Source organism: Haliotis asinina, chromosome 16 (genome assembly GCF_037392515.1).
Source record: "Haliotis asinina isolate JCU_RB_2024 chromosome 16, JCU_Hal_asi_v2, whole genome shotgun sequence".
NCBI lineage: Eukaryota > Metazoa > Mollusca > Gastropoda > Lepetellida > Haliotidae > Haliotis > Haliotis asinina.
The window spans coordinates 11081577-11106537 of record NC_090295.1 but is presented as its reverse complement, the minus strand read 5'-3'; the positions used below and the strand labels follow the sequence as shown (position 1 = coordinate 11106537).

The 24961-nt window shown below is 42.8% G+C and overlaps 1 protein-coding gene across 1 annotated transcript; it reads right to left on the bottom strand.

The window, feature by feature from the left end:
- Positions 1 to 535: 535 nt before the first annotated feature.
- On the bottom strand, positions 536 to 24624 carry LOC137268205 (transmembrane channel-like protein 3). The gene is made up of 20 exons (XM_067802744.1): positions 24517 to 24624; positions 22318 to 22455; positions 21287 to 21395; positions 20348 to 20479; positions 19557 to 19626; positions 19272 to 19335; positions 18935 to 19041; positions 17698 to 17745; positions 16882 to 17015; positions 15939 to 16086; positions 13905 to 13963; positions 13100 to 13250; positions 11956 to 12065; positions 11264 to 11366; positions 10549 to 10698; positions 8807 to 9075; positions 7734 to 7889; positions 3652 to 3730; positions 2514 to 2565; positions 536 to 1000 (listed from the first exon to the last, which is right to left on the bottom strand). Exons 2-20 carry the CDS (start codon positions 22421 to 22423, stop codon positions 933 to 935), a joined length of 2115 nt encoding a protein of 704 aa, XP_067658845.1. The 5' UTR covers positions 22424 to 22455; positions 24517 to 24624; the 3' UTR covers positions 536 to 932.
- Positions 24625 to 24961: the final 337 nt, after the last annotated feature.

The following is a 24961-nucleotide window of genomic DNA, read 5'->3' as shown; positions in this document are numbered from 1 at the left end:
GGGTAACTTAGAACTACCCCATTCCTATCACACCCGTGAAGATGAGGGCTAGACATGATCTTCCCTAACCAATGCTTGTCGTAACAGGCGACTAACGGGATCGAGTGGTCAGGCCTGCTGACCTTGCTGACATAGTCTCCCAATTGCTTAGGTCGATGCTCATGCTGTTGATCACTAGATTGTCTGGTGCAGACTCGATTATTTAAAGGCCGTCGCCATATAGCTGGAACATTGCTGATTGCGGCGTAAACCTAACCACACTCACCTCTCTATCATCGTTTGACGTCATGTGGGTAATCACCTTCCGTCACTTAGTACGCTCTGGTCATTCTGAATCACTTAGTACTCCTTGTTTGTTTCAAAATCACTTCGTAAGCCCCGTTTATTCTGAATCACATAATAAGCCCTGTTTATTCTGAACGTGAAATGTCATACATCAGCATATGTATTCATTTACTTGTGTCGTTCAGTTATCATAATTTACACCATCGCTTGACCCGTGAAGTTCCGGGTTAGAATGTAATTTCAATTCTGATCGCATTAAAGACAAACCTTGGTTTATTCTGAAGTAATCACGTGGTCACTGTCCTGGATCATATAGAAGAAATTTCACATCATTTCCATCGTGACGCCGAAGACGTTCGATTCCCACATGGGCACAATGTGTGAAGTCCGATCCTGGTGTCCCCCGCCGTGACATTGCTGGAATATTGCTGAAAGCGAAAAACTCACTCACTCACTCATCGTAGTTCACTTTGGCTTTCCTTTGTTGTCTTCTGTTTTATCATTATCACACAGACGAGTTACCTCCCTTAGTCGTGCAACAATCCTGTGACCTGATTCGCCATGATTTTCAAATACCCAACTCACTTTCCGACCAGACGATGCAGACACGTCTACTGGGCATTAATTTAAGTTCACTCACAGGTGAATTATGGGGTTGTGTCAGTAAACACGCTCGTAACGCTTGCAGCATCTGACGGTCTTGATAGGGAACGGCCTGTGAAGAAAATATACGGTATTAAATGCAACAGCACAATGTGTATCATTAGATTAAGAGACATATATCAGGCTTAACTGTCAGTAGGTGATATGTTATATGCACTTACGTAATTATAAACATCATGCGAGGGTCGACCCAAAAGGTAGTCGGCCTCAGCCAGAAAATGATACAAATGCAGCTGTTTTTATGTTTTATTATTATGCAAATTATCTGTCAACATCAACAGGGCAGGTAGACCAGGGGGCAGCAGGGCAACTGCTTCCCTAGCATTTTCTTACAGATTACTTTTTCTGCTTCAAAGTATTGACATAACGCTCTTTTAAGGTAGGAAGTGTCCACCGCCCATCAAGAAAAATCAAACTACGACCCTGCCCAAGTAAATTGGTTTTGCTATGTTCCAGCCTCACGTAAATCGGAAGTCGGACAACTGCGGAGTTTGTGTACCCCCATGATAAGCGTAAATTGGCACGGTTCCAAAGGCAGAAAGCTATGAATGCACAATGTCTCTTAGAAAATGGTCAAATGAAACATGTTATATTTGGGAGTCATAAAATGTGTTAGATTTACTTGAAACCTTCAAAAGGTTTTTAAAGGCACCGCTTGAAGTTGTCCAGATGGATAGTTGTATGCTTGAGTGAGCGTCATGCAATACCATACATCAGTATGTACGGGTCTTGTACATTGGTTATTTATCGTATCATGTTTGTCAGAAGTGTGCGCATTTATCGTTCGTGCATCTGCAGACTGCAGTTTTATAAAAGTTGCAAGTTTTATGTGACAGGCAAGAGGTTTGATCGACATGCAAGACGTTGGTTAGTAAATAAGGAAGCATAAGACAATCCGGTGATTAACAGCATGAGCATCGATCATTGAGTTTCGATGACGTGTGTGAACAAGGTCAGCAAGTGTTCTTTGTTAGATGGACCCATGAAGATCCGGGGTAGATTACGTCCTCAGCATCCTTTTGTGTCAGTCGCCTCTCATCACAGTCGCGTTAATCGCGAAGACCAATTCTAATGAGGATCTTTACGGGTGTTTGATATGGTCTGTATTGTCACGTGCCATGGGAATGTTGTGGGGAATACTATTGCGGGTTGCGGCGTTTAGCAACATTCAGTTGATAAAAAAACTTGCAATACTGGCACATTGGTAGGGTTCCGGTCCCTGAAAAACTTGCAATACTGGCACATTGGTAGGGTTCCGGTCCCTGAAAAACTTGCAATACTGGCACATTGGTAGGGTTCCGGTCCCTGAAAAGTTGCAATACTGGCAAATTAGTAGGGTTCCGGTCCCTGAAATACTTGCAATACTGGCAAATTAGTAGGGTTCCGGTCCCTGAAAAACTTGCAATACTGAAGTAATATTAGGCCACCTGCCCCTGCGAAAACGACCGCTGTTTTTTGTTTTTTGTTTTTTTTCTTAAGTATGGAAGTACGGAAGTTACGTGGGACTACATAACCCTGCACCATTGACAGTTTACCATGATGCACAATTCTTGTTTACCATTTACCTTGAAGAGCCCTTGCTTTTAGAAAGATCCTCTTTTTCTCCACCGTTCTTTCCTGCAACCCAGATGTTTCTCATGAAACACAATGGTTTAGAGTCACACCCGACAAAGTGAGTGCGTCGACGCCATTTTCTACAACAGGACTTCATCTGAACTGAACTGTGCACATATTAATCTAGACAGTTCATTATCCGAAGGTGTCAAAATTATGTCACAAGAAATTCCATTCTTTAGGATCTAGTGTGATAATATACAAAGATGTGGTCTGCTTAAAATCTGAACGTTTCGTTACACTCCACCACTGAGTCCAACAAAACCTTACGGGAGGTCGCGTCAGGTAACCCTTGAGATTGACCTATAAGAACGCAGCTTACCAAATCGCGAAAGTGGACATTCGCACATACCTTTTGAACTTTAATCTCGAAAAGGTTCGCACCCAAACGATTCCGAATGCTAATTAGCATACGCTGGATTCCGGGTGATTTACACGGCGTACGTACAACGATGACAACGGTGAGTAAACAGTCGCTGAAAATAGTGTTTAGCTTTCGGAAATATTAGCTAATGGTAACCATGTCAACAGAAACCCCAAAGCGTATATACTGCAGGTCAAATAACGGTTATATGCAGATTTTTGTTTGTGGAGAGATCTGTGTCAGTGACCTGAATATTTTGAAAGCCCCTCCGATCCCTAAATAGTAGATGTTATCTGATTGGTTAAATCTAATTAACCGTCTCGCGTTTGATTGGACGGTCATAGGTCGCTCAAAGGTTACCTGACACGACCTTCTAGTCGGGTTTGTTGGACTCAGTGGTGGTGTGTAACGAATAAAACTAGACACAGTTTACTTAGACTGGATGTTATGATACATTTCTTTTGAATTTGAAGAGAAACATAGCTCTTTAGAAGACTCGACGAAGCATGCGGATGCTGGAACTGAATATTGTTGGGAGATTCACCCCTTAAGTCCAAGACTTATCATTCAAGAATTTCTAGTGTCACCCTACACAGATACTTTATTTGCAATTATAATTTTACTGCTATCATCACAGTCAACAATGGAAAACAATTGTGACCCAGACCTCTCGCTATAACACGAAGGGTGGATGACGACATAATCCTGAAGTGGCATGTACTTACCATAGTCAGCTGTTTCCTGAGCTGCTTGCCAACCTCTTTATAAGACGAGGACCGCGCCATGTAGTAGAAGAGAAGGAGTCTGAAGGAAAAGTGCGTGTATAAATGTCTTATATTACTGCAAACAAGAATAAGTGGGACCGGCGCAGAGAACACGTTTACGAGAAGTAGGCGGTGCACGGCAGTGAGCAAACCCATTTGGTTTGTGAACGGTAGATGAGCCCATTTCTGGTGTCCCCTGTCATGTTTTACCGGCATATTACCAAAAGCAGCGTAAAATCAAACTCTCAAATTCAATATTAAAGTCCTGAACTTTTTATGTTGAGTATACAAGCGTCAGAAGCAAGAGTCCGGGTTGACAGAATTTGGATAAACCAGGTTTCACTGGGGACAGGTGGTATTACATCATGAGTTAACAGTATTAACACTAACATGGTATACTCAGGGGGAAAAAGAGGGAGCAGGCCGAAAAATACCTACGACGCGACCTCGATGGTGATAAAAATAAAACAGGATTCATCTGACACCAGCCGGAGTGGAAAGCCCACTGGGAGATCTGGAGAATACGGCCTGTGTCCCACGAGGGGTATCGGGCCTAACTAGGTAAGTAAGTATTAGTGTCAGTAACGGCATTTGACGGATAACCTACCTCACATTAGAGAACCGATATATACTGAAGGACAAAAGAAACGTAATATTGGAGCATCAGTGGAGTATTTTATCCTATTTTTTAAATATAGACTGGAAGTCGAATTTGAGAAAGTCATGAATCGTGGTCGTATAGTCTGTTTTGCCCAGTTCAATATCACTTGAGATTGAGGTGAGAAATGTTTTTGTTAATGGAAAGGGAAGAGTTCGTACACTGAAATCGAGATGCACCTGCATCATGCATCATGCATGCATTCCGGCTTGAATGGCAATGGTTCACTTGTTTTCTGAACACAGCAACGAGAGCTAAATCAACGACAAGATATTGGACGTCTACACAGTCTCCGGCGACGTTTCTTTTCCATTTCAGTCTTACACTGATTAAGTCTGTCATCCAGGTATAAGATGTTTAGAAACGTTTAATTCAACGCAAGTCCTGATAGCATCAGGTTTTGGGAAACCAAAGATTATCTAGGCTCTATTTTATGGGGATCGGCAGAAAGGGGCGTTTTTATTTTTTGTGGTAAATATGTATTTTGAAAGATAAGTTTCAGCCTGGCATTGAGTGAGAGAAGATGGTTTTGCGCAATGAACAGTATTTCATTTGAGTCATTCAAGGCATGACGCCATTTAAGACGCAACCAGGTGCAAATTAGGTTGTTGATGAGTTCATTTCGGTGTCACTTATGAGACTGTCAGTAATTTTCTTCTGTGTTTCTCATATCCATCGCTGTCTCAATGTTCCTTCCAACGGGAACAAACACAACGTTTTCTTCTCTCAGTGTGGAAATATATGCCCTGGTTTGATAAAAAAGTATATATATATATTTTTTTACCTTTGAACTCATGACCAGTTTGATCTTTATTTACATACATTTTCTTTAATTCCGAATGAAAACCATTCGATCTTCATATTTTTGAGACTCGCCAAGTGATCTTATTATTAACATTTCAGTCAGTGAATAAAATCTTTATCGCCAATTTTTCCCGCCCGCTTTCTTTCTTGGTGAAGCCGCCTCTGAGGTGTTGCGGTTCAAGTATCCGCCCTAAGTTGAAATATAGTACTTGTTGGTCCCTGTCTGGCCCTTGGTATTAATGTGTACAAGTACTGGTCGGCTCTTAGTCAGTATAAACAGTACAGACAGCCTCGGTCAAAGTAAGTTGTTGGCGCAACAGGGTCAATGTTCTCGATGCAATAAACTAGTCCAATGAACGTTGTATAACGGTATTACCGTAATGTATATGACGCTTGCATGCAATTAAAGATTTTCCGGAGGTTAATACCAGTTCATATGGACGTATATTCACCGAGGAACTACCAATGTACCACGTGAATACGCTGACCTACATACCAAGGTAGCACTATTGAAGCGCGGTAAATTCTCACTAAACCTGCTCCTTTCTGCATTTGATAGATTAGTAGAACCAATATTGATGTATGGATGTGAAATATGGGGACATGAAAGACTGACATGATAGAGTATATCGAAAATGTCTAAAATTAGCGACAGGTTTAAAGTATAACACACCTCATTTCATGATGTACAGGAAACTTGGTAGACAACCTATTGAGCTCCAAATTTCGAAACGACTAATTTCGTATTTGTGTAAATTGACATTCTCACATCTAAAAAACAAAATAGCAGCTTTTATTCTTTAATATGTTACTAAGCAAAACAAAACATCAAATATCCATGTCTCAAACATATTCTCGGTAAGTGTGGATTGCCTGATGCTTGTGACAACGTGAATCATTTCCAGTGTTGAATCAGTCTTAAAAGACAATTTTTTACAAACATGGACGAGCGATATGATTCCTCTAAAGAGGGTTCTGAAGCGCTCTCAAAATTCGAACAACATCTACTTTTCCCAGATATTAATTTAGGACATGCGAGCATAAGTTTCCCACAGGATATGGCAAAAAACCCAAAAGAAAAAAGATTTTGTAACTTATGTGATACACATTTGATTGGATATGAATTTAACTATTTATTTAAATGTAGTTATTTTGCAGACAAAAATAAATCATAGATTAAAGAACCATATTGTTCCTGGCCAAATTCGTCAAAATTCCGTCAAGTTGTTCCATGTCAAATATCTAAGCTTAAAAATGTATCGAAATTCATTAAGATTGTTTGTAAACACTTTTATTGACGTATCATTTAGTCATCTTGTACATTTTGTATGTACTTCTTTGTTATACTCATGTACCACCGACGGTGGATTATTTTTTGAAAATGAGCAATAAACGAGTGATGTTTACATTTCGAATTTTAAACGGTCGGGAACAGAGATGTCGATGTTGTCTTTGTTTATCACAAGATCTGGTTGTCCTGTAATTCATGAGCCATCCACTTGCAAGATATACGAGAGTGAACAAAAGACTACATCGGGACACCTTCCGGTGATACAAAATCGATGACGGGGTGAGACAAGGACCACGTGCTGCATGGAGGCAACCGACGTCTGTGACGTGAATCAGAGCAGACAGTCGAGAGACTGACATCATGAACATCGAAAACATGTCACTAAAGTTTTGTTTCGTTGTGTTCAATAGCTTCAACTGAGGTCACTAAAGGAATCCCTGGCGAAATTTGATCTTTTATACCAGCAACACGGTTAGCGAGCTTTCTACCATTTGATCAAATATACGACAGACTGCTTCTTTGCGCAACTTTAATGCACTATTTTGCAACACAAATGGGTGATTGTACCCATCTGGGAAATCTAACCCGTGTCTTTGGAATGACGAGCGAACGCCTTAACCCCTTGGCTACCACACGTCACCATAGACTTATAGAACCAGTTGTATACCCAAACTTCTATTGATGATAAAAACACGTCGCCATAGACTTATAGAATCAGTTGTATACCCAGACTTCTATTGATGATAAAAACAATTCTAGATGTGAAGCTACAAGCGTGTCGTTCGTTTGGTGCAGGAAGCGATAAATTTCAAATCGTACATTCGTAAAAATTTCCGTAACGTTTATTGCCTGTTTTATGGTGTTTTTTGTTGGTTAGCGACACACTCGACATTATTCCAGCATTAAGGGCGGGCTGTGAGTGAAGTCTGTGTCGGGCAATACAATGATTGACATCATCAGGATCGATCTTGCAAATGGAGTGAATTTAATTTTACGCCGACTTCAGCAAGATTTCCACAATATCCCAGCCGGGGACATCATCTATGGGCTTTACACATTTTAACCATGTGGGAATCGAACCAGGGTCTTCAGCGTGGCGAGTGAACTCTTTAACCACTAGGCTACCCCACCGTCCTCGCAAACGGAATGCAATTATTACATGGATCAACCATGTCTGTGGACCATATCACCGATCACCGCTGAAGTTAAGCATTGGTCTCTGAAGACCCGTTATAATCCGAATCTTTACGGTTGGTTGCTATCGTAACCAATATTATGAGTGTAACTCACAGCAGGAGTATTATGACGGCGATAATGACAGAGGGTGTTGCAATGAAATCCAGAGCGTCGTGCAGCCAATCAGGGAGGTTTCCCACGCGTGAGGCGATGACGTCATAAACATGTCGCTCCAGCTGAAACGGACCGCAGTCATCGGATGGCTGAAGTCTGAAAAATATGTGAGTGAGTTAGTTGGGTTTAACGCCGCTAATATTATCATGGCGTGTGTGCTTTGTGTGAGCGGAATGCCCGAAGTTTGGAAGGTCTGAGACCACTTTGAGGAAAAGAAGAGGCGTTAATTTCGGATTTCCGTGGTATCCGAATTTACGAAACATTGAGCATCGCTTTCATAATGGATAAACTCGGATCCGAAGTTAGAACACTTTGACATCCGGATCAAGTGGGATCCGATGAATGTCGGATGCCGCACCCCTTCAGGCCTGAGGATCCGATGTGTAGGGCAGTTTTGCTGCCAATTTTGATATACATGTAAAGGTAGACGGAGAACGCAAATTGCTTTGGGGAGTTGCTTTTGTTGTTTTTTTATCGGAGTCGCTGGCATGGTTAACATATGTCATCAGTTCGAAACTGCGCAGCTCGAAGCTCATGATGTTGATCACTGGATTGTTTGGTCTAGACTTGATTATTTACAATAAAGCTGTAAAATTTATGAGTGCGGAGTAAAACTGAACTCACTCACTCATTTCAACCTAGCAGTGGTTTCAGATTTTGACGTAAATATTATGTAAGTCATGTTTGAAATTATTCAAATTATGCATAATCGTATGTATTTCAAATTAATCTGAAAAGCTGTGCTTGCATGTGTGTAATTCAACGTCCTTCAACATTATTACATGGTCCCTAAAAGTACCCAATGGCAGTATACATCTAAGGACACTCCAATCCAGAAATGGTAGGTCCACAGATGTTCTTTGGTTTGTTGTTTAAAGCTGCACTAAAGTAATGTTCAAGCTATGTGACGGCGGTTTGTAATTAATCAGCTCTGGTCCAGACAATCCAGTGACCAACAGCATGAACATCAATCTACGCAAATGTAACCATGGGTAATATTTTTCTGGACTCACTCTATGACGGCGTATCCCAGGGGAAAGAGAGCGAAGAAGAGGTTGAGAAGTAGAATGAACATGTAGAAGTTCCCGGATCTCGAGGCTCGGAACACCTTTCTTGGCGCCACGTAGCACGTGCGGGCAATGACATATTGGAAGTAAAAGAGGATGACAAGTTTGACAACGCCCGCCAGTGCCAGGAATGGACAGAAGTAGAGACCGAGCCAGACCAGTGCTTGACCATAGGTGAGATCTAACACCCCAGAAGCTACGTCCATCTCGCGATACTGTACAACACAGAGAAAACACAATTACTATTAAGTGGTTAAAGGATGTCCTCGCGCTGTGCAGGCATAGATTGAAAGGGTGTCTTCGTTCTGTGCAGATATAGATTGAAATGGTGTTATTCGTGCTCTACACACATGTGGTTGAAAGGGTGTCTGCATGGTCTGCAGACGTGTGGTTGAAAGGGTGTCTTCGTGATGTGCAGAAACGGGGTTGAAAAGGGTGTCCTCATGCGGTGCAGACATGTGTTTTAACGGGTGTCCTTGTGTAAAGCAGACATGGGTTGAAAGGTGTCTTCGTGCTGTGTAGACATGGGGTTGAAAGGTGTCTTCGTGCTGTGTAGACATGAGGTTGAGACGATGTCCTGGCATAATACACATATGTGAGTGCGACGATGTCCTAGCACAGTACACCAATGTGGGTGAGACGATGTCCTGGCATAGTACACATATGTGGGTGAGACGATGTCCTACCACAGTGCACCAATGTGGGTGAGACGATGTCCTGGCATAGTACACATATGTGGGTGAGACGATGTCCCGGCATAGTACACATATGTGGGTGAGACGATGTCCTAGCATAGTACACATATGTGAGTGAGACGATGTCCTAGCATAGTACACATATGTGAGTGCGACGATGTCATAGCACAGTACACCAATGTGGGTGAGAGGATGTCCTGGCATAGTACACCAATGTGGGTGAGACGATGTCCTGGCATAGTACACATATGTGAGTGTGACGATGTCCTAGCATAGTACACATATGTGGGACGATGTCCTGGCATAGTACACATATGTGGGACGATGTCCTAGCATAGTACACCAATGTGGGTGAGACGATGCCCTGGCATAGTACACATATGTGGGACGATGTCCTAGCACAGTACACCAATGTGGGTGAGACGATGCCCTGGCATAGTACACATATGTGGGTGAGACGATGTCCTAGCATAGTACACATATGTGAGTGAGACGATGTCCTAGCATAGTACACATCTGTGAGTGAGACGATGTCCTGGCATAGTACACCAATGTGGGTGAGACGATGTCCTAGCATAGTACACATATGTGGGTGAGACGATGTCCTGGCATAGTACACATATGTGGGTGAGACGATGTCCTACCATAGTACACATATGTGAGTGAGACGATGTCCTAGCATAGTACACATCTGTGAGTGAGACGATGTCCTAGCACAGTACACATATGTGGGTGAGACGATGTCCTGGCATAGTACACCAATGTGGGTGAGACGATGTCCTAACATAGTACACATATGTGGGTGAGACGATGTCCTGGCATAGTACACATATGTGGGTGAGACGATGTCCTACCATAGTACACATATGTGAGTGAGACGATGTCCTAGCATAGTACACATCTGTGAGTGAGACGATGTCCTGGCACGGTACACATGTTTGGGTGAGACGATGTTGGTGAGATGATGCATAGTACGTATGAAATTGAAAATACCTTTAAGCGGCCACAAGACTTCACAATAACAGCTCGAAGAACGTCAAATATGAGTCCCACAACGAGGACGAGGCCCAGATCGAGGATAAGCACTTTAAACACTTGCTCTCCAACCTCGTTTTCCCAGCAACAGAACTCCGAGGCGTTTCTCTTTGGAAACAAACACAGTAACACATGAAAACAGTGATCAATGTTTGCCATGAACACTTAGCCTCTAAAGTTACATTCAAATCGAAACTTTCAGGACTTCTTGTGATGTGCCACATTAACCTTCGAGATGTAAAGCTGACTAAATCTGTTTTATCGTTATTTAGGCACATGACATCCTCGATATCTCCAGGGTATGCGTTCTGATAAATATCCACTATACCCTGGATGGATCAACGGTGAGGGAGCCGCTTTCAGCAATATTCCAGCAATATCATAGTGGGTACACTAGAATAGGCTTTGCACATTGTGGCCATGAGGAGAATCGAACGCGGGTCTTCTGCGTGACGAGCAAGCAACCACAAGCCCCTACAGCATCTTAAGGCGGCACTAGTACCTCGCTAAATTAGTCAGCGTCACCAGATGACCCGTTGGAGGAACCTGCTGGGATACCTTGAAGAGTTTCGGGAGGGCTGTCTATTTCATGCATTTAGGACTACCGGTGCCTCAGCATGACATACAGACTCTTAGCATGACATACAGACTCTTAGCATGACATACAGATTACCTGCTCTATGGTGGAGTTTGCAGTGTCGGCAATACATTCGGTTGTGACGTCATACAGTGACACGACAAAGACGATGAGGCTGGCGATGTAGAACAACGTCGTCCTGTTGACGATAAAAGATTATGAAGTGACGGAGTACGGTACGGGCATCCACAATTTTTCCTAATTCAGTCAAGTTCCCAAGTTTGGCTCCTCAGTCGCTTTGGACAATCATTGACTGTTGTTTTACGCAACACTCAGCACATGTTCCAGCTTTATGGCGGCGGTTTGTAAATAATCCAGAAAAACCAGCGGTCAAATGCATGAGCATCGATCTACGCAACTGGGATACTCTGACATGTCTGAACCAAGTCAGCGAGCCTGATAACTCGATCCCGTTAGTCACCTCTTACGACAAACATAGGTTAATGAAGATCAATTCTAACCCGGATCTTCACCGCTTTTTCACCTGTTTCAGCTTTGTCACGAAATGCCAAGAGTATGGGTCGAAAACCGACGTAATGTACACTTTGGTCAATCCCAGAGAATATCTCGCTCAACAAGCCTAAATCATCCGATCCGATCTAACTAAGATCATGGATACTGAAGACAGATTCCCAGACGGGTTTTCACAGACAACAAGCACTGGTTGCAGAAGACCCATTCTAACCATCATCAAATCATCAATCTTAATGTTGGATATGCCCTTTTACCTGCCCAGGGTCAGTTTCAACTCCGTTCTTGGGTGCCACTGTTCCAACCTGATCAACTGGCTGAACACAAGAGGAACAATCAACTTCAGACCTGCAACCACTAGGGGCAGCTGCAATACACAAGTGCAATCATAAGAAATATACTATCCGGAAAAAGAAACGCATAGACGAGACATTTGTTACGAATATGTTGTATTTTCAAACATGTATAATTCGTCCACAAATTGTCACGCAATTGTAGTACCCGGATATACCGATCTTGGGCAACTCGAGGTCTGCCACTACAGGGGCGGTCATTTGTTGGTTGCAGCGAGCTGCAAGTCATGATATCTTGCTCAGACTAACATTGAAACTCCTCGCACAGAAGATTGGTAATCTCCAGCATGCATTCTTTCAATCGCGATGTTGCGAGTCGCAGAGTCAAGGCGTGACGTATTGATTTCACCTTGAAACTCCTTCAAACCGAATGCTATTTTCTGAAAGTAATCTGGAGTTTTATTGCCAAACAGTGACTGCTCTTTGGTGCACAGTTTCAACTGGAAGGTGCCGGATTTCAGTTGCGTTGTGGCGATGCCTTTCCAGTCTTTGAAAAAAATCTCATCAAAATCAACATTTTCAGGTAACATAGATTTTTACATGTGCAATTGTGTAAAATCATGTTATCAACGCGTTTGTTACAGATTAGCACGATTGTTTCATCACAATAGGTAATTAGTAGATTTTGAAAAGTACAAATCGCCTCTGCGTTTCTTTTTTGGGGGTGGTATATTAATGCATAATATCTGAATTCAGTTTTAAGATCATCTTAATCGTTCTGTTTGTTTGTTATTCCACACCGGACTCAGGAATATCTCAGCTATATGGCGGTGGACTGTGAATACTAGAGTGTGCACTGGACTATCCGGTGATAAACATCATGATCATCGATCTACACAGTGCGGCGTTAAACAACAAACCAACGGACAAACTCTGATTACATGTTCTTGAAATATACCCCTGGCTTCGGAGGATGTAAGTCGCTGGATAACCCTTTAGGAAACAAGCATGTGGCGTACAATGTCAGCATGAGGTCCATGCTCACTCTATCAGCCTGTGGTTCCGTGACCAAGAAATGTTCTCTTGAGTGGCCACCGATCCCACTTACCTCGTATCTATCCAGGAAATCGCTGAAGAAATCTGGTAAGGGTATCGGCGTCTCTTTGATGTTGGCCACAAGGAAGATGAGGTAGCCACTGCCTCCCAACACCGCCATCACCAACAGATTCACCACCACCCTCAGTATCACCAACATACACCTTCGCCAGCGGGGACGAAAATGTTGTACATAATGTGTTTTCATTCTCTACATTAATATTAACAAGCACTGACATGTTTCTTTTGTTAGTCGCCTTTCATCAGTTAGGGCCAAGAGGTAGCCTAGTAGGTAGAGCGGTCGTTCGTCACACTGAAGACTCGGGTTTGATTTTCCACATTGGTATAATGTGTGGAGCCCATTTCAGCTGTAAGCCACTGTGATATTGCAGAAATAATGCAAAACGCGGCGTAAAAATCAACTAACACCCAACAACCAAACCTAACTCACTCACTTGCATCAAACATGGTTTCCTCATGACCTAATCCAGCCGCTTCAAGGGGGCATTCCTCTCCACTCGCCTCTTTCCGTAACCTCCGAGAAGGACCGTCTCGCTATTCGGTTTGTCCCGGAATAACACGAGTCGGTCACGAATGTTCACGGGGGCATACCGAATGTACAGAGACTGCATTTGCAAATTCACTTAGGGTACCACAGTTGTTGACGGTATTTCAGTACAGTCTGTGGAAAATGCACAAATGCCCTACAGGACATGTGTTTATCAGCATCATCAACAGAACATCACTCATCAACGGCAGCATGACCAGCAACATCATCAACACTACCAAGCAGCATCAGATATCACAGTCATCATTACCTTGAGCACAGCCCACGCTGTTTTCTTTTGTTCTTCCCTCTGTCTTCCCGCACAAGTTCCTAAAATCAGTTGATTATGTTGATATAATACGCTTACTACGAGTGCAAGGAAATATACTTGTCACATAAAAAAACTGTGCACTGTCAAAATATTATCCCAGTTGATAAGTACGATAACAATGTCAAAGGTACATATAAACTTTAATGAAAGGATCATGAGAGCATAACAATCCGGGAGCATTTCAATTGAAAAGTCAAGCACAATGACGTCACTAGTCCACAAGCGGGGCACGGGTCAAACGATCATGTCAAAAGCTCAGTAACGGGTATGTCCACCATCGGCATTAAGAACAGCAGTGCATCGACGACGCATAGAACCTATCAAACATGTCACGACAGATCCTCTGAAGTTCTGTTGCAAGGTCAAGGACGTTATCTGGCGGATGATGAAGATCCATCTCGTCCAAAACATGTTCTATCGGGGAGAGTTCCGGTGAATTTGCAGGCCAAGGCATTAAGTCAACGTTGTGGTGTTGCAAGAGGGCGGGCACTGTCCCGTTGGAATGTTGACCCAGGGCTATGACTTTGCAGAAAAGAAATTGCCACAGGTCGACGAATCTTATCCCTGTAGCCCACACCAGTAAGGTTGCCCTGAACAATTACCAAAGGGCGTGCTGTTATCCCACCCCAGACCATCACGGAACCACATCCATTCCTCTCCAAGACACAGGCCTGTTCTCCCACGCGTTAATGGGAAATGTTATACCTGGACTCATCTGTAAAAACAACATTTCTACACCAAAACCAGGGTCTGTGGACATGATTTCAGTACCACATTCGGCGAGCTTGTCGATGCCGTTGTTGACGTAGGTCGTATGGCGGGACGTCCTGGTCTGATCCCGTGATGACGTATACGTTGTCGAACTGTGTTGGGGGTGAATTCGGCGAAGTCTGAAGCCTGTGGGGAAGGTGGGTCACCCTTATCCATCTGTCCTGTCTTGGCATCGTTGCACGTGGACGTCCAGAACGTTGCCGATGGACGACGTCTTTTGTGTTCTGGTAGCGTCTCACCAAAGCAGAAATGGTGTTCCGGTGGCAGAGGAAATGTGCAACCACTTGTCGTTGAGACATTCTCCCATGGACCATCCCAATGGCTTCTTGACGGTGTGCAGACGCTAGCCTTGGCATGCTTTGCGTTTCAGTAGCCGTTTAATATTTTGAACGATCGCAAAGGGCGGAAATTGAACATTCTAAAGTGACAGTATTATGTGGCATTCATTTGCTCTGTATCTCTTTCGTGGAATGCACGTGCAGCAACGTATTCCACCTCTCAAGGACGAAACCACTGACGTCACGGAACACGGCACGTGCATGCATGTTGCATGTTGATTACATGTCAGTAGCCTCTGAGTTTAAATCCTTATGTGTCTACACAGGTTTGATTAATTTAGATTTTCATTTTTTGTATGCACATTTACTTTATGTGCCTCGTATCAATTTCAAGCGCTTAAACCGCTATGAAGGAGTGAAGATTCTGCTATTCTTTTCTCTGACCGTCCTTTGTGTTTTCTATGCGCAAAAGCAAAAGTAAGCCTGGCGGCGAATCTACCTTTAATTATTACAAATCTATATCTTGAGTTACTCACGATGGCTGAAATGTTGACGATGTAACTTAAAATCTTAACTCACTCACTCACTGGCCGCAGTTTTAATTGGGATTTGAAGGGATCATGTGCTCTTTCTTGCATCAAGAAAATTTGCTTGGTCACCTCAATCAAAATTCAATCACACAGGAAAAACTATGCCTGTCTGACGTATTGACACATGTGACGGTTAAATGTCTAATGCTTTCTTGACTTTGTGAAGATACGAAAATATGAGGTGTGACATTTTTCAATGTCAATATGTACATAACACAAAGAAGCATACAGTTAATGATCACTCAATCCACGCAATTCATACAACATAATAGAAATAGCATTCTCCTGTGTTCAGCGAGTCCTTTTGGCACTCGTTTAGAGTTACTTCCCCTTACCAGCATTTCCGTTTTAATGGCTTCCTTCCGGTCACTGGCTCCCTGCTTCTCATACACGGCGTAGTCCCATGACGTAAAGAGACGCCAGGTGTACGTCATCTCCTCGTCAGAGCTGCTGTGTTTGGTTCTCCGGAACCGAAACAGCATGCTGGAGATGGAACCTTGTCTTACCATAAAATAACTCAATACAACAGCATCAGGAAGTCAGAACTATGCGTTCAGACTATCTAAAGCATGAGTGAGGTGTGTCAACATTTGTTTGCCTGTTGCTTCACTCCGCACTCAGCAGTTTTCGAATTATATGGCGGCGGCCAATACTTAATCGAGTCTGGACCAGACAATCCAGTGATCAAGAGCAGGACCTACACAATAGGATTACGATGATGGGTCAACCACGGCAGCGAGCCTAAACACCCGATCCCGGTAGACCAGTTCTAACCGAGTAACCGAACCTACACCGCTTCGGCACATGTCCGCTGTCAACTGGATGGCCCATAGAGATGCACACCGCAAACGTTTAACACTTTGGCAAAACATAATATGTAGAGCCCAGAGAAGATCTCGATTTATGGAAACAGATTTTGTTGGGGTAAAAGACAAGGTACACAAAGATGTACTTTTCCTGGCATTGGTGTTGCGCTATTCAAACAGAGAATGGCTAGGTTCTGCTTGGTCCTTCAATGGCTGTCTACTGGATATGCACTTTTTTAACAGCTGGTTTCGTAACCAAATCCCCCAAACTCTTTCCAGAACCACAATCCAGTAAGACAATATTCCTGTGGTGTAAAAGTGCTCTTAAAATGTTTTAAGTTAAACCATGGGCTGACAGGAATTATAGGTTAAAATTTGTACGACTCAACCAAAACCTGTTTCATTTTAAACAAACACGCAATTTAACAACCGCATTTCTATCACCTTGACAACATGAACAAAGTAGTTTTACCTGAGAATTATGACAATAAAAGACAGCAGGTTGACCGAACCCCAGGTGAGGAAGTACGCCATTGGTCGTTCATAGTACCCCCATGTTGTGTTGCTGTACGCCCCGTAGAACATCACGCTTGTGGAAAGTTCACCCTGTCAAAACACGCGACATTCAAAACGTCATACAGTTGTTTTCTCACGACACACAGTCTCTATCCTACGTGAATACATAGCCTCCGAGCCTTAAACATTATCGGCATTCTAGACGATGGTTTGCCGGCAATGAAGTACTATTTACTCGTCATTGCTTTTAGCTTCATCGTAGTGTAAGAACATACACCGAAACGTTTCTCTATGCAACAAAACAAAAGTTGCAACTGTGTTGTTTAAAAGGTGAGCGCGCACTGTGCCACAACAAATTACTATGTTATTGTCAGTGGTATCTGAACAATACCAGGGCTCTGTTCCGCTATGCCACCTTGACGCATAGCTGATCACACATCCAAAGATTTAACATAGGCTTAAGATAGGTTTGTGCAACCGGCCCTGATCATCCGGCGATCTGGCACACAGGAATGATTTGTTTTGCTTGTTGTTTGTTGCACTCAGTAATATCTCAACGATATTCAAATATTATGTAAATAACTGAGCCTGGGTGAGCAATCGAGTGACCAACATCATGCGCAATTATGTCACGATGACGTATCGACGAAGTCAGCGAGCCTGATCACCTGATCCCGCCTTTTACGACAAGTATGGGTTGCTAAAGACCAATTCTACCCAGGATCTTCACGCAATAAACTATGCATTTATCAACTATGTATGATATACGTACAAAATATCCCACCACGTCGCCTGGGATAGTTGCATCCCCTGACAGAATCTGAAACAGACGTGGATGGTAGAAATCTAAAATACGGACGGCATCGCTACCTGGGAAATATTCCAGAATAATGGTGATCTATATTGCACAGATCTGAGGTAACTTGTAAAGATTGAATTGTATATTCTGTGATTTTTATACTGACCTTTCTATGTTCGTTCAGAAGACTTGCGAAAACGTAATCTACCTGTGGCATACTCATTACCTACCTCTGGTACACTGGTGATTAGTGATAGTGTTTACCTAACAGGTATCTAGAAGGGGTGACTATTGAGGGGATAACAGCTATGGCGATAATCTATTACAGCATGCTACTGCGATAGTGGTAGTTTTTACTCCTTGAATTGTCTCACTTGAAGTCTTTCCAAATGAAAGTACAGTTTATTTGAAATAAAAACTAGTTGAAGTAGTTTCAGTCTCTTTTAATACCTGACAGAAACGTCACCTAAGCAGATAAAACGTAAACTCAATGAAGCTTCAAGTCTGCACCTGCACTCAAACAAACGACCTTCCGTGTTATACCATATTTATTAAACGAGTGAATGATTTGGTATCAAACGAGCGAAAGCGAGGATGGTATTTCGCAGAAGCGAGGTTACTATTGTGTTTATTACATCCAACACAAACTGACAGAAACTGAGGCTACAGTGTGAAGACTCCCTCTTTTCCTCGAGTCAAACAAGGCCCAGTACTACTGCGATAGCGACATTAGCATTGTGACGTCATAACTCTGAACCCTTATGACGTCATACATCTAGTGTAATATTGCCGTAAAAATATTACACTAAACTAATATTGCCGTAAAAATATTACACTGCAGTATCTTCCAGGGGTGAGCAATAAGAAAGTAAAAGTACAACACAAATATTTGTCAACGGAAGTCAGTTACTAAACTATCGATAGTCACACATACTATCAGTGCATCCATGGTTTTTCATTTCTAGCATCAATTAATTGCTATCGGAGACTCAACACTAACAATCCATCATTACAGTCCTAGTGTCTGGTTTGGTATATTAATGAAGGCATGGACCTTACAGCTGTAGACTGACGAAAATGTGTTTCTACCTGAATACTGACGTGCAAGCCTACATATGGCATACTGAGGTAGGGTCTGCCTGTTTGTACCTGTGGTACCATGATGACAGCATTTGCCTAACCCGTTGAAACTGAAAGAGAATTTTCCTACCTGTGGCATACTGATGAAAGCGAGAAGAAGCAGGGCAATGATTATGTTGAGGTAGGTGAGGAACCTCAGGAAGAGAAAGTAGGAGGCGACGTTGCTGCCGTGGTAGGCTGCGAGGGGAGCAAACATTTCATGAATTAGTTTTGGAAACAGATATCATAACATAAAAGCGAATATAACTGAAATATTGCCGAGTGCGGCGTAAAACTACATTTACTGTATGACTCTTACGACAATTAGTTGGAGATCAGAATCTTCGCCAGTCCCTGGTACATGCGCATAAAACACATGCTTTATCTTTTGAATGTATGTCATGTATGTCAGGATCTGTTCTACCTACCAGAAATTTTAGTTATGTTCTTTCTCCAAAATCCGATTCCAAAGTCCCCGTAGATCCTTGCAACCTAAAACACATGAATGAAGATACATTTCAATGTCGCAACATCTACAGGACCGAATTATCTCGTGGTTTCCACAAACAGGTGCGTCATAAAACATCATATAAGTTGCAGATAATGCCGGTGGAAGGGGGCATGTTTGTCCTTACAGAGAACAGTGACGTCATCACTGATTATCAATCACTTTATGTCTCTAAAACTTGTTATTAAGTTATTTGTATTCTTACCCGTGATTTCTTTGATCGGCTTTTAAAGCTTGTGTACATGGAATCTGCATCAAGATTGTCTCTGAGATATCTGTAGATGGGGACAGAAAAAATGTTATCATTTTTTGGAAAAAAAACCCATGCCATTATTGTTTAAAATAGCACATATAGGTGTGTAGATCAAAATATTGATGAAATGAAGGTGTGAGGTTTGAATTGCGTTGTTAAGTTGTCTTTCACTGTCAGGGTTTAATTGTATATTCTTGTTGAAATCTCTGCATGGTGGTTCTGTGGCGGAAAGTACTTGACTATGTTTGGTTTCCAACAGAACTTAAGACAACTGCCTGTATGTGGTACACTGAAAAAAGTTCCTCTTTGAAAAGCATTTTAGAAGTTGTATAGGTGAAGGAAAACCAAGGTCTATGGGTAGTCAACTTCTTTTTTGCAATGGGTGCAACGTTTTGATATAGGTACTAACACCGTTATCAAGCAAGTGATGAAGTGACGTCACTGCAATAAAGAAGTTGACTATACACAGAACTTGGTTCACTGAAGAAGGGTACTTGCCTGTCTGTGGTTTTCCAGCTGAGTGAGTGTGGACTTTCGCCCTTTTGAGCAATATTCCAGCAATATCACGACGGGGGACACCAGAAATAGACTTCATACATTGTATTCATTTGGGGATTCAAACCCGGCTCTTGCCGTGACAAGCCAACGATTTAACCACCAGGCTACCAGACCGCCCAAGATTACCATTTGAAGGCTTTTCCCAACAAGTAGAAAGCATCTGTTGTGGAGACGTGTGTTAATACCTGGATAGCCTTAGTTTCTGCTGAATATGGAGGGGCTGTTCTCGCAGCTTGTTGAGGAAGTCCTGATGTACCGATCCCCTTGCATCCATCTCCCCTGAATTCACCGCCTCGATGTCGTTCGACCAGTCGAAGCTGCCATCAGTGAGTGAGTGAGTGAGTGAGTGAGTGAGTGAGTGAGTGAGTGAGTTTATGTTGCTTTATGCAGTAGGTTATCTCATCTGGTGATGCGGGAGAAAAGCCCATGCACGACCATGGACATATTGCTACAATTCAAGGATCATGAATGGGACGAATTGTTGATTTGAAACGACTGTCAGAGGATCCTGGCACAAGTAAGAGACGTAACCTTCACCTCTGATTGACAGCTAGGTCTTTACATTGTGAAGAATGTCACTGGATTGTCCCGTAAGTGTTTATCGACCATTTTCACTGGTTTACAGAAATAGGCTGGAACTGTTTTTGTTTATTACCAGATGCACTCAAAATACATCAGCTGTACAGCTAGGAACTTCTGTCTCCCACGTCGTCCTCAAGTACACAGCCGTGAAGGTCCGGGGTAGAATAGACCTTCAGCAACCCATGCTTGACATAAAAGGCGACCATGCTTGTCGTAAGAGGCAACTAACGGATGGTCAGGCTCGCTGACTTGGTTGACACATGTCATCGGTTCCCAAATGCACTTGAGATATGAAGACATGTGTTAACCAAGTCAGCGCGTCTGACCACCCGATCCCGTTATTCGCACTTTCAGACAAGCATGGGTTGCTGAGGACCAGTTGTAATCCAGATTTTTGTGTTTCACACAAAGGTGGCTCTTGTCGGCTCATTCGCTCGAGGTTTTAGCTGGATTTAGTTTCAGCGAAGAACTCGAAAAAGTTTAAGGAAGCTCAGAAGGTATAAAGTTACTTAACATTCAGGCAGCTGAGAGAAAAGATCTACCTTTGTTTTTCGTGGGAATAGCGAATGCGGTAAATGACCTCATCCAAGGTCTTGCGTTCCTGTCGGTGTCGGGGCTCAGGGGAGGGTTGGTAGCTGACCTGGGGGTCATCTGGAACTCAAAGTGAATGAGTGAGTATGGTTTTGCGCCGCTTTTAGCAATATTCCCGCAACATTAAGTCGCGAGGCAACATAAATGGGCTTCACACATTGTGTACGTGTGGGGAATCGAACCCGGGTCTTCGGCAAGACGAACGAACGCTTTAACCAGTGGACTACCCCTCGTCCCGGTGGGCACAGAAAGTCCATCTCATTTCAGTGAGATGAAAGAGCACTCCAAGGGGCACATGATGTCTCGCTAGACCCTTATTCTTTGTTTCCTGTAGGATTTAGAGCTTTCAATATGGGGGCGTAGTTTAGTGATATTACGAGATACTGTATTTGCAGGGCGAAGGTGTTTGAATGGCGCCTGGTGTTTGAGGGTCACATCATATATCCCCAATGTGTGACTGGTGCCTAATGTATTGGAGATGTTTGAGGGTAACACGACATCTCCCCAGTGTTTGAGTGTTGCCTGGTGTATTAGAGATGTTTGAGGGTCAAATCATATATCCCCAATGTTTGACTGGTGCCTAATGTATTGGAGATGTTTGAGGGTAACACGACATCTCCCCAGTGTTTGAGTGTTGCCTGGTGTATTAGAGATGTTTGAGGGTTACACTATATCTCAAAAAACAGTCTCTGTACCATTCAGTCATATATAAAAAATGTGCCGTTCATCTTTGATGAACTATCGATCAAAATGAGGTCATTTAGTCATATAAAAAAAGAGTTCCGTTCATCATATAGTGTATGATTTGTCAAACAGAGTGTTCATTTGTCATTTATCAAAAGGTGTTCCGGCAACAAGATTATGTATCATTTATCAAAAAGAGTGTCATTCAGTTATTTATCAGAAAGAGGTGTCCCTCGGTAGATAGAGTATAATTCATCAAAACAGTGAGTCCAACAGCAAAGAACGGGTGTTGGGATACCTTCCCGGGTGATGTTGTCGCTGAAGGCGGTGTTGCTGACACTGTTGTAGACACTGACGCTGGTTGGGGAGCGAGTCAGAGGCTGCGTCTCTACTCTCATCTCCATTGTGGTTGACTGCTTCAGCTGATTGGTGCCGACTACAAATAAAACATATATTACTGTGCATAACCCAGGCGCCGAAACCAAGTTTTAAGCTCGAGATATGTTATTTTCCGGCTGCAGGTACTTGTTTAACTACGACACTGAAAGCCCGGCTGCAAAGCACAAGCAGTTACTATGCAATCTGATGTACACTGCGTAAACACGTATAAACACTGTACGGGTGTAGGCGTACATAATACCAACTCTGTGACGTTTTTGCAGAATATCTTTCCTTAAAATGAAGCAGTTGTTTAACAAACTATCATTAAAATATTGACACAGTTCACTATTGGTTACGAGGGAGGAGTGCAGAGAAAGTGACAGCCAGGTGTGCGAGAAAGCGTGGGGACAGCACAGCAGAGGTTAATGAATAACTTTCTCGGCACTTGTGCCCGTGCTTCTCGAACACCTGGCTGTGCCTTTCTCTGCACTCCTCCCTCGTAATAAACAGTGAACTGTGCAAATATTCTAATGATAGTTTGTTCAACAACTTTTTTATCATTAGGACAAAACATGGCAAAAACCTCACCGAGTTGGTATGATGTTTTGATTATGATTTGCGTTCCACTGAATCTATATGTTATGCGTAATCCTTTGCGAGTTACATTGGATTTAATCGGTACGTTTTTGAACACGTCAGAGAGGATTGGTCTCGCCATCTAAAGCATCCTCGTTACCTGTAGGCAGGTGCACCTTATCACTAGTCCAGGATATCCTCATTTCCCCTGTTATTGTGTAAGGGTTGGGTTAAACATAGCTTTAATGTCATCCCCATCAAGAGGAATCAACTCCAACAGACTCGACTGACTTCATTATGGGAGTGATGAAAGCAAACAAAAGGGTGACACACTGAACAATGTTTACTCAACGGTGTGTTTGCAAACTGCGATGCGTCTATTCAAGAGCTTGTGCTCCTGGTTTTGGGTGAAGACTTCTTTCGGCCTGTTAGCGAAATAAGTGTGACTGTCTTACTATGAGTAAACAAGAGTAAATCAGGGCATGTGAGTGAGTTAGGTTTAACGCGGTTTTGAGCAGTGTTTCTGTTGTGTCAGTGCGTATAAGCTTATTCGAGCAATATCACAACCGGAGACGCCAGACATGGGCTTCACACATTGTACCCACAAAGGGAATCGAACGTGTCTTCAGTTTGATGAGCAAACGCTTTAACCATTGTGCTACCCCTCCGGTGGACGGAAAGCCAGAGAGCATGCAGGTCTATGACGTGGATTCGGGGATTCAAACCCAGGATCACTTGTTTCTGTGGTGCCAAAGGGGCACAACTCTGCAGGTGCCCCTACTGCATGTCCATGTTTAGTGTGGTGCTGGATAAACATCCACAGCTCCCTCATCAACGTTGTTTCACGTCACCTCATTTGACGGTGATGGCCAAAATCTTCATAACATAGTCAGTTTGGAACCATGCTCACCGAATCCTGACGAAAGCAAGGGACGCAGCAACTCGACACGGTGACAAGATTAAATCAATTACTCTAACTAATTAGATTAATGTTGGAATAAATTCACACGATTCCTTTTGGCGATTTATTAATATACGATATATAATAAATCAAATCAATGTGTTGGACGTATACAGGCCTCGTATTGGCCAAGTAGCCCTAAAGTTATAAAATCAGCCTTCAAAGAATAAATTTGCATTTCAACCATACGATCATCGTATCGTGACAAAAGCAAGGGACGCAACTCGGTCGTCAGTGCATGGACTCGCGTGACTAGGATGATAGTCGATTTGTCATCTGTCAAGTGACAGTATTGTTTGTAAAGGACATTACACTAGAAATCCACACAGCCAAGTCTCAGTGTGTCCGTTTCATCATAACATAAAATGACAATGTTTTTATCAACACAATCGGATTACTTGTTTCGAAAAAAAAGAAAAATCGATGTTAGCTTAGACAACATAATGGACAGTCCTTAAACGGGACCAGTATCACCGTCTTGGTGCTTATCACAAACGTACAGTAATCGCGACTACTCAAAGACAATGGGCAAGAACACCCGCCTGATAATTCCAGTCAAACAATCAAAATAGTACTTACCTATATTTCAGTCAGAACAACACAGGATCACCTTTAGATTTCCATTTTGTGTTGTCATTTCACCTCGGGAGTAAACGCCATCAGCGTCATGTGATACAGCTTGTTATCAGATAGATACTGATATGACATTGTGCTGACAGTATCACTTCAACATTACATCAACTCTCTTTATACCGCTCGGGCACATAAAACATTTATTCGGACAAACATGGCTTGGGGATCGTCTTTCAATGATATGTGATTTACGAAACCAATCAGCTTGGAGCGCTCGAAATAATTTACGAACATATAAATACAAAATGTCGACAATTTTTTTGGCCGACGGTTTTAGACTGTTCTGTCTGCTGTGAAGTTTTGGATAAGAATCATGCAACTGACGGCGAGAGATCCAAATACACGCACACGTATGTTGAGCCCTTAAACCCCGACAGGTCTTAAGTGCACA

Excerpts from the sequence above, each read along its gene's own strand:
- LOC137268205 (XM_067802744.1), bottom strand. The coding sequence starts at position 22,423 with ATGGAGATGAGAGTAGAGACGCAGCCTCTGACTCGCTCCCCAACCAGC. Across the intron at positions 20,480-21,286 it reads TATTCCCACGAAAAACAAAG|CTTCGACTGGTCGAACGACA; the intron begins GTAGATCTTTTC and ends CACTGATGGCAG. Across the intron at positions 13,964-15,938 it reads CCATTAAAACGGAAATGCTG|GAACTTGTGCGGGAAGACAG; the intron begins GTAAGGGGAAGT and ends AACTGATTTTAG.